Here is a 9,962-nt window from a genome sequence, read left to right on the forward strand (position 1 = left end):
CTTTTAGTTTAAGGAGCAGACGGTTTTTTGTTTGGGAGTTTAAATGCGTCACCTGCTCCATGAATGTTAACAGTGTTAACAGTGCACACGGGATGAATGACGGGGGTGAAATCAATAAGGGATGATGGCGCTCCCAGGGATTCACCCAGTCAGCGATTTTCACAGAGGCAGCAGGTAGTCTCGTTTATCCATTCATTGGACCCATTTATAAATGGAGCACAACAGCAGCCAACTCCACAGACTGCTAATACCCACTGTGTGTGGATTTGCATGAGTGCACTTGGTTTACTCTCTTTGTGAGGTCTAAATCCTTTGATTCTTTAATTTTGGTGGAGATGGACATAAATTATGGTGCAAAAAATATTGGAACCTTCAATGATTAATGTGAATTACTGGGTATTTTGCCCCCAAGGTGGTAGTATGTCATGAGGTAGTTGCTAGATGAGAGTACTGTATAAATCTTCAAAAGATGCTCGTACTGCACAATTATTTTTAGAGAAAATGAGAAAGCAGTTCTGTGATGTCATTCAACATTCAGCACACACACACACACACACACACACACACACATGCACAACAAAGCCTTGAAGCATGCGGTTGGCTTCAGGCCGAGTCCTCAGGCAGTGACTGGACTTTGATACCGGTATCGGTCACACACGTACGCACGCACACTTATCTGTCAATTACAGAAATCACATGTAACTCGTGTAGATTTTTATTTTAATTTTGGTCCCTGAAGCCCTAAATACTCGACCATCATTCTTTGTTGGTGACTGAATCCACTTTGTTTGTCGTGGAGATTCTGATTCGTTTGACTGACACACCAGATGGATGATCACTTCTTATCCATCTCATCAAGCCGAGGCTGATCAATGTGATATCAAAGGTGGTTGAAAGTGGTTGTGGTGATCACAGGTTAAGAAATGATTACATTAAAGACGGTGGGTGAGCGATCCAACGATGGGTGAACTTTGCTTCAAGATGATAGGAAGAGCTGACATTGAAGGATCATAAAGCCGATATGAATGATTGGTTATCACTAAAGTAACTTACCTGACACATCCTGCTTCAAACCCCAAAAGTCAGAAGGATCATGAGGCCCACCGCTTTCACGGTCTGTTGTCCTACTGCAAATCTAGATCAAGCGAGCTTTTTGCCCTTCTGCTCTACTGGAGGTTGACGGGAGTTTTTAGTTTTCAGTTGGGAGTGAAAGACGGCGAGTGACCTTTTCAAGTCGTGCATGTGACACGTGATGACGGTGATCTTTTGACCAGGGGGAGACCATCAGGTGCGGTCACATTCACATGTAGAAATCACCTGTTTACCTTAAATGTGTGTTTTTGGAATAAAACCTGGAGTACCTGGAGAAACCACTCACACACACACACACACACACACACACGGTAAGAACATGCAAACTGAATTAATCGGCTGAAGATATCCTGCAAACACTTGAGCATCAACGACAACCTGATGAGCTTTTCTACACGCTTTTCGAAAGAAGAAAGAAAAGCGCTTTCATGGAGAGGGATCTCAAACCCAGCAGGGCTCCACTTTAACGTCTCTCTCCGTTGATCCTCACAGGAGAAGATGACGACGACGAAGAGTGCGGGGAGGAGAAGCTGCCGTCCTGTTTCGACTATGTCATGCACTTCCTCACCGTCTTCTGGAAGGTGCTCTTCGCCTTCGTCCCGCCCACAGATTACTGGAACGGCTGGGCCTGCTTTGTCGTCTCCATCTGCATGATCGGACTTCTCACCGGCGTCATTGGTACGCAAATTTAAAAGAATAATAATAATAAAATTTAGATCTGTGCGTTGATTATTCAAGTCTTTTTACTCGGGATGCACCGATACCACAGAGTACAAGTCCGAGCACCCGGTGCCGTATTGGACCCGATACTGGTACAATACAGATACTTCTTACCATTTAGAACAGATTTGGAGGTAATGCTTCTGTCATTTCCTTCCAGGTGACCTGGCGTCTCATTTTGGTTGCACAGTGGGCCTGAAAGACTCCGTCACAGCGGTAGTATTCGTCGCTTTGGGAACTTCTGTACCAGGTGAGCCCATTCATTTCAAAACATACATTTTCCATGTGTTCATATGCATAATATGTGGTCATTTCGTGTTTTTAATTATCCGACATATCACCGCGGTTCGACTCCCAGCCACCTTTAACAAAAGCACTTTCCCTCTCTACCTTTTGGCATTTAGCTCCATAAGCGAAGCATAGAATACCCTCAAGTCCTCCAAATTAAGAATAGATTTGTGCTCATCGATAATCTCCTTCAGGGTGCACACACTGACATTTTCACTTCTTTTTTTGCCTCATTCTTTCTATTCCGAGGAGCTTTTTCCCATTTCTGCTCACTGTGTGTGAAGGAGAACAATTTTACTGAGAATATATGTGCATCGATGTCTTAAAGTGTCTCGTAAAAGGCAATCAAACAAATCGATAGTAGATTTAATGGAAACTAGAATAAAAGCACAATTACATTGCAGACTTGTTGTGAAGCTCCAAAAAAAAAAAATCAACAATAGACGCCAGAAGTGTCTGGATACACCAACTTTTACAAAGTTGGAAAGATTTGTAGATGTTGTGATGCTCAATACTACAAGGCCTAGTTTTATACGATGATTTCATGTGTGTGTGGTTTCATTTGAAAAACAAACAACAGCACAGACTAGTGGCCATACATTAAAACTTTTCAACGTTTCTGCCAACGTTTCTGTTTTTAGAACGTTGCTGTGTAAACGTGAAAATGTAATGACACAAAAACAATGTTTTCGCTTGAAACATGTCAACTGCGCCTAAAATAAGTAGTTTTCACTCTTGTCTCATGGCAGATTTTAAGGCTTTCCCTTCGATTCATTACTTTCTAATGTAATGGCTATTTAATTACGGCGAATGGTTAAAATTCTCCATCGGTAATTGCCCATCTCTAACAAATGTCCAGCACTACTGCGGCATCATGGTAATACCCACAAGCTTTTCCAGATTAAATCAGCAGTCATTTACATTTATTTCTACTATTAACAGTTACACATCCAAACAAAAAAACAAAGCTCAGCGCAGATGTTTTGTTTTTACCATCACTGGCCCAGTAGCTCCCATCCACCCCCCCACCCCCCCCCCCCATGTGTAAGTGCCCGGTTAGACAAAGCAGTGTCTGCTGCAGACAGCGAACATGGATTATCCTCTAAGCGTGAAGAATGAGCGACTGCACCCGGCAGCTAAATATGTTTTAACCTTGGCCCCAGTCGAATCGCTCCCCGCGCACCCAGGCACACGCAAAGGCACACCACCGTGACTTTAGGGGGCGTCACACTGACTTACATGAGCCGTAACTCTCTACAGCCGTCCATAAAGTGTGTTTTCACCTTGAAAATTAATGATTTGTGATATGACTTTTTTTTTCTTCTTCTTCTTCGTTCTTCAAAACCCCACTATTTCTGTCGAGACATCTTAAGTCCCCACATCATCACCACACACACACTTTTACACACCACAAACCCCCAACGTATGCTATAAAGGGATCAGATTTTGAAGTCATGTACATATAACTGCACAAATGTGATTATTCCCAAGAGCAAACGCGCACACCTGCAACCTATTTCAAGTTGAAATAGGTTTTACCTCTCGTGTAAACGCACACAGAAACACACACCTTTGTCTCCTCTGCCGTGACCACCTTGCGTTATTAGCATAGAGCTATTCGTCATGTCAGGCTCTGGTGGTCTCTGTCCTCCCATTCAGGGAGCTTGGGGATAAAAAGCTATGTGTTGCGCATTATTTCACACACATATACTGTACACAGCACGAGTATACATGGACATGTAATATGTGCAGGCGCCCACAATGTACACACTCTCCAACAATGCAATTAATGGACAAACACACAGTGAACTCACAATGTGTGGAGTTGCTGAATGGAAACAAAATGGTTTAGCCTTTCTGGGGCTTTCAGCCTTATTACCAGTACCTCCCATTGTATACACACACACACACACACACCACAAAGACAAAAACCTCCAGTTTCGCTCCAATTACTGTTAATGAAAGCCATCCAGTGCTGTGGTTCGGGTATGATTAACCTCGTTCATCACAGTGAGCCAAGCTAAAACACACATACACACTAAAGGTGAGGTAGAAAGAAAGCCACAAAAGAAAAGCTGCTGAAAGAGAAAAAAATTTAAAAGAATTAAACAATAACAACAACAACATGAAAGTAAATGTGTTGGTGGTTTGAGGAATCAGATAAACTCTCTGGGCCTTGTGAGTTTTATGTCTCGACTGTAAATTTAAAATAAACTATGTATCGTTTCTTGCTGGCTTCAGAAAATTCAAGCATTATGTTTAAACTGTGTTTTGTTCTAGACATTTTTAACATTTTACACAAACTCATGCAGACACACACTCAATTTCTAATCTATATTTTTAATTTTACAAATCTTAGTCATTTTAGGTTTTTTAAGCAGTTTTAGCAGTTTTCCAACCCATTTCTTGCAGTTTTGGCTATTTTCCCCCATTTTTCTCACGTTGGTTGTACTTTTTTTTTTTTTTTAAAGCCTTTTTTAACCAATAGTTAAAGTCTGTTTGAAAATGAGTTTGTTTGCGTAAATAAAATAAAAATAAGAAAGAAAAATTATTTAGGGATCATTTTGTAAAAGATTCAGAAAGTTGAGAATACCCTTTAGAGCCCACACATGCACACCAATAGGAATTATTTGAAGGATTCCCATATATCTGTCCCTTCAGGCCTGATTTTGATGGAAGATCACAAAATCTAAGCCGCATATTTTCTTGAAGTTTCCAGCGAATATGCAACATTTAGAATTAACCAGTTGATTTGTTTAGCCCATATTTAAAAAAAAACTTGTCAGGAAGATCTCAGTGTCAAAAGCACATCAATACTCCACAATGTGTTCTTCCGCGAAAGAGAAGAAGCTTAAGTTAGAAACTAGAGGGCAGGAAATCTGGTTGATTGACAGAGAGGTAGCGAAAAAGGGCAGAAAGCTCTCCACTGAGATGGAAAAAAGCTGCAGAGTGTAACCTTTTTCACACGTACACACACATATATACATCTACACACACACAGACATGCATACACACTCGCTGCCACAGAACAAGCGAGCGCCCACGCACTCACCCACTCAGTCAGGCTCACAAGCACTCGGAGACCAATTGATGCGCAGACATGCACGCCTCTGCCAGCTGGTGGAGGCATGGCGTCAGATTGGACCCAGGTGGCGACGTTCAAAAACGCACACAGACTCGGTGTTCACGTGTGCGATTCTCGCAGGCAGACAGGCACATAAATAGAGCGTCGACACGAGCGCGCACGCCGTGCAAGCTTTACGGGCTGGCCCGCTCGGCTTTTCGGGTGCGAGAGGAGATTTATCTCTGCTCGCCCGCCGTCCTCTTCCGGCTCTCCCATCTCCTCTCTTTTCCACTGCCAGTTTGGCTTCCACTTCAAGCAAGCTCTTCCTCCATTTGTTATCCCACACTTCTTTGCTTCTTCACAGTTTTTTGTTTTCTTTCTCGCTGTAACTGCCAGATGAAAGCATGACGACATGCATCACCAACAAAGACACGGCGGACAGAAAATTAGAAGAGAAAAGAGCGCCAACTGACCGCTCACCAAAAGCTCCATTGTTGAGATTTGGCCGGGTCTCGCTGCTCTTTTCACCACAGTCTTCTTTTGGTGTTGTCGTGCTTCGGCAGACATGAAACCGGGGGAAATTTCTGGGACCAAGCAGCTCACGCTTGATTAGCTGCCAGGCCAAGATTTGTTTGTCCCCTGCAAACCAAGGCTCAGCCGGTGTAAATTATTGATCTTGGACCAAAATCCTGTCCGTATCGACTGCCAGGAAAGACACACTGTAACAGGATTAAAGATTGTGGTTTCTAATTTAAGGTCTCCCGCCTAAATACCTAAAACAGGATTTGCACAGTGTTCTGTAATAATAATTATAAGTGTTCTGCATTCACCAAGAGTGTCCTTCTTTGTCACGGCAACTTTGTGTGACTTATAAACGATGAGCTCAGGAGTTGAACGGTGAGCATAAATCCATTTGTGCTGAAGACCCTCAAACTCAAGTTAAAAAACTTTGATTTATAACGAATGACAGCGCTATACACTCTGACTCCGCCAAGGCCTAATCATAAAATGTATAGTCTTGATCCTCTAGTTCAGGGGAGTCAAACATTCAAACCAAGAACTGAAGCCCCATTTGCACAACAATGTTTCAAGAGGAAATGCAAAAGTTTGGCGTTGAATCCTTAGATAAATACCTCTGATGGGCTCAAGCCAAACTGAGCAATATTATTCATTTGACTTGTACGCCAAGATTTCCTACAGTACATGTAAAAAAAGGACAGATTAGCAAATTCATCTCTGCCTCAAAATGATTGTCGCCCAGCTTGCAGGACAGATGAGGCAAACAACTTCTATTTTGAAAAATCTTCCTCAAACTGAAATCCATACATCGCTAATCAAACTGCTCCGACCTGCACCCACGACTGCACCTTTAGTCTTTTGTTTCTTAATGTTATTTGAATAGAAATCATCATATTGCTAAACATGTGATCAAATATTGGGGAAATATATAAAAGGGGCTTGTGGAAAATGTATTCAGTACAGGTATAGGTTTTATCTTTGCCCCTCTAAGCTTCACAGAATGGGTTTGATGAGGTTGATTAATCTATTTTGGAAAAAGGTACTATAATACATAGGGTAGTAGGTGGGCTCAAAGATACCTGTATCACCAAGCGTATTCCTACTGGAAGACCAAACAGAAATGCCCAGTATATCAAAATATGACTTTTAAGTGATAAAGGTCGGAGTAGTCATGGCTGCTCGGATAATCCTCAGATTGTGAAATAGTACATCACCTCCAGATATTAAAAGAATGGATGGAACTAATGTTAGAGATCATATCATATGAACAAATGCTTAAGACCAATGACGATGTTGGGGATTTTAGTAGATCGTGAGATGGCTTTCTTTGCTTGTAGCACCGCTGTGACACGATGATGATCTGATTGGCTGCACTGATATCAGTATAATTGTTGATTACCCACCCTGGTTGTTTTGTATGTAAATATTTATCACAGTCCTTTAGATGTCTTGTGATTAAAAGTAATACCGCCCGTTTGAATATGTTAAAAGACATAAACTCAAAATTAAAAGATTAATGGCAAAAAAAAATGTATCATATTTTGATGCATAAGTCACAGCTCTCACCCCAACCTTATTTTTTTACTTCCCCATCCAGATACATTTGCCAGTAAAGTAGCTGCTATCCAGGATCAGTATGCAGATGCATCCATTGGGAATGTGACAGGCTCCAACGCTGTCAACGTTTTCCTGGGCATTGGGGTGAGTGCGTGTAATTAAAGTTTGAGTGATTGTTGGGAAAAATACTGGCTGCATGTCATCTTGCTGTCGTGGGTTAACTTAGCCTTTGTTTTTGCTGTTGCCCACCAGGTGGCGTGGTCCATCGCCGCCATCTACCACAACAGCAGGGGGGAAGAGTTCAGGGTGGATCCCGGCAGGCTGGCGTTCTCCGTCACGCTCTTCACCATCTTTGCCTTCATCTGCGTTGCCACGCTGATGTATCGGCGGCGGCCGGAGATCGGCGGAGAGCTGGGCGGGCCCCGGACTGCGAAGGTCCTGACCACCATGCTGTTCTTCAGCCTGTGGCTCCTCTACATCCTCTTCTCTTCACTGGAGGCCTACTGCCACATCCAGGGCTTCTAAGATGGTGGGATATAACAACAACGGCATAAAAAAGGAAGAAACCAGGGGGAGTTGGATGGATGAATGAATGGATGGATTTAGAAATTAAGGCTGTTTCATTGATCTATCACTCCCTTTTTGCAATAGACTGACAGATGAATGAAAAGATGTACAGATGAAGAACTCGCAGAAGGTTGCATTAATAAATCTAAAACAGGAAGGAAGAAGGTGCAGATGCTGGATGGACAACAATAAATGTGAGGATCAAAGAAGCTAAAAAAAAAAGGAAGAAAACAAAGGAATACATTTTTATGTGTCACTCGACAAATCTGAAACCAATCAAGCTGTCTGAACCTCTCTCGTGTTTTAAGATACAGAAAACTAATCCCAAAAGTTGAAGATCCACACAAAGAAACACAAATGTGTCCTAGCTAGTTTAAGCAATCCAAACAAGAGGATTAAAAAAGACCTCTGAGCGGTCTGAGCTGCTACCCGGGACGCAAGGCTTCAACAACAATCACTTTACTGTTTCTTCTGTGTCCAGCTACAGTAACAGGCATGAGTGAGACCGAAAAAGACCAAATAATTGCAATCAGTATGTACATGCATGACCAGACGATACTGAAGTCAGAAGAAACCGGATACATTGCCACAACTGTTTAACGACAACAAGCTGTGTGTGTGTGTGTGTGTGTGCTGATGTGTGACGGTGTGTTCATGTTGCTTGTGTGTTGTGAGAAGATGGTTAACTACTGTGAAGAAGAAGAAAAAAGAAAGAAAAAACCCCTCTCATTTCGCTATGAGACGAAATCTGCTTTGGTATTCGAGGTCCTTTCGACTCTTCCGGCCTGTAGAAACGCTGAGTGGGACTCTTTCATGGGAGGGCGCATTCAGTGAGGCAGTGTTTTCATCATCACTGAGGGTAGAAAATGTAAATACAAAGAGCTGAACGTGCATTCTAGCTCCACTATTTTCCTTCTGAATGTCTTAGTTACGCCATGCGCTCCTGAACGGGCCCTCTTTCTGTTGCTTTATACTGTAGATGTAAATGATTTAAGGTCTAATTTGAATCGATGAAGGGTTAGCGTGCTTTTACCTTTAATAAGGCCGTGTCTGAGAGGACCAAGAGGCCACTCTACTGTTAAAAACTGCTATTATCATTGCATAAATATCTAGGTTAATATTATGTGTTTTGTTCTTTTTAATCGTGGGCTTCAGTTTGAATGACGTTACCATAGTTTGTCCGTCATAACGTCGCAGTAGGAAAAACAGGTAGGTGCCACCCTCTGTGAAGCCTTGTAAGCCTTCTCTTTACTCGTTCCTGTGATCATCTATCTCTCCTTAACTTAACAGCTTCAGTCCAGATCCCCATGTGTCTTAAGCACCTCCCCCTGGCTGGTCAGTGGACCAATCAAAATCCTCAAGGGCTTTGTAAGAAACAACCACTAATCCCTAACCCCAACCCTTGATTTATAACTCTCGGATAGATTGGTCTTCAGGGGGATATTTAACAGGAGTTTAGTATCACTTTACACATCGACTTTGCTTTAGTATGGCATTAAAAGATATGAAATAGTGACAACACCTCTTCATAATCAGACCACCATGTTCCCAACATAATGGTGCCCCGTGTGAGTTAAAAAAAAAAAAATTCCAACACCAGTATCCATATATACCCCCAAAATGAGTGACTTGCTGATCTGAAGTGCTCAGTCAGGCTCCAACTCTTTTCTTAACTTATTGCAAAAATGTAATAAAAGTGTGCAGTCGGCTCAATCCAAAAAAAGAAATATCCATGCTGTGTCCTCTCTGTTCACTCTCACGCCTGAAAACACTAACCAGCCTCTTGGCGGCATCGTCAAGGCCTTGACCCAAAGGAAATCAATCACAACAGCCATAATCATTCAGTCCTTCATGACAAACTTGTATTACCACCTCCCCTAACCCTAACCCTAACCCTAAGGGATAGATCAAAATTATTCAAATTTTACCTGACATGCTCACAAGAAAAGGTGTTTATAGCTATATACAGTATATAAGTCCTAAACATGCAATATTGGCTTCTCAAAAAGGCTGTGTAATATGAGACGGTTTTAGAATCCCAATAGATGTTTCAAAACATATCCCAAGTGCAAAACAAAAGCCACAATATTTAGAAAAGTACTTATAAGCAATTAATGGTTGCTTTTTAGCTTCCAACTGAATACCAGAGGTCCAG

General features: G+C 42.1%; 1 protein-coding gene across 3 annotated transcripts in view; it reads left to right on the forward strand.

The window, feature by feature from the left end:
* The window catches only part of slc8a1b (solute carrier family 8 member 1b), a 150,463-nt gene extending 140,940 nt beyond the window's left edge, over positions 1-9,523 (forward strand). For all 3 annotated transcript variants that reach the window (XM_080481253.1, XM_080481254.1, XM_080481255.1), the window contains exons 8-11: positions 1,585-1,770; positions 1,973-2,062; positions 7,281-7,384; positions 7,493-9,523. In XM_080481253.1, the coding sequence (XP_080337379.1) occupies positions 1,585-1,770; positions 1,973-2,062; positions 7,281-7,384; positions 7,493-7,765 (653 nt within the window). In that variant the 3' untranslated portion in view covers positions 7,766-9,523. The remainder of the gene's footprint in view (positions 1-1,584; positions 1,771-1,972; positions 2,063-7,280; positions 7,385-7,492) is intronic.
* The last annotated feature ends 439 nt before the right edge of the window (positions 9,524-9,962 follow it).

This window comes from Lipophrys pholis (assembly GCF_963383615.2).
Source record: "Lipophrys pholis genome assembly, chromosome: 15".
NCBI classification, from domain to species: Eukaryota; Metazoa; Chordata; class Actinopteri; order Blenniiformes; family Blenniidae; genus Lipophrys; species Lipophrys pholis.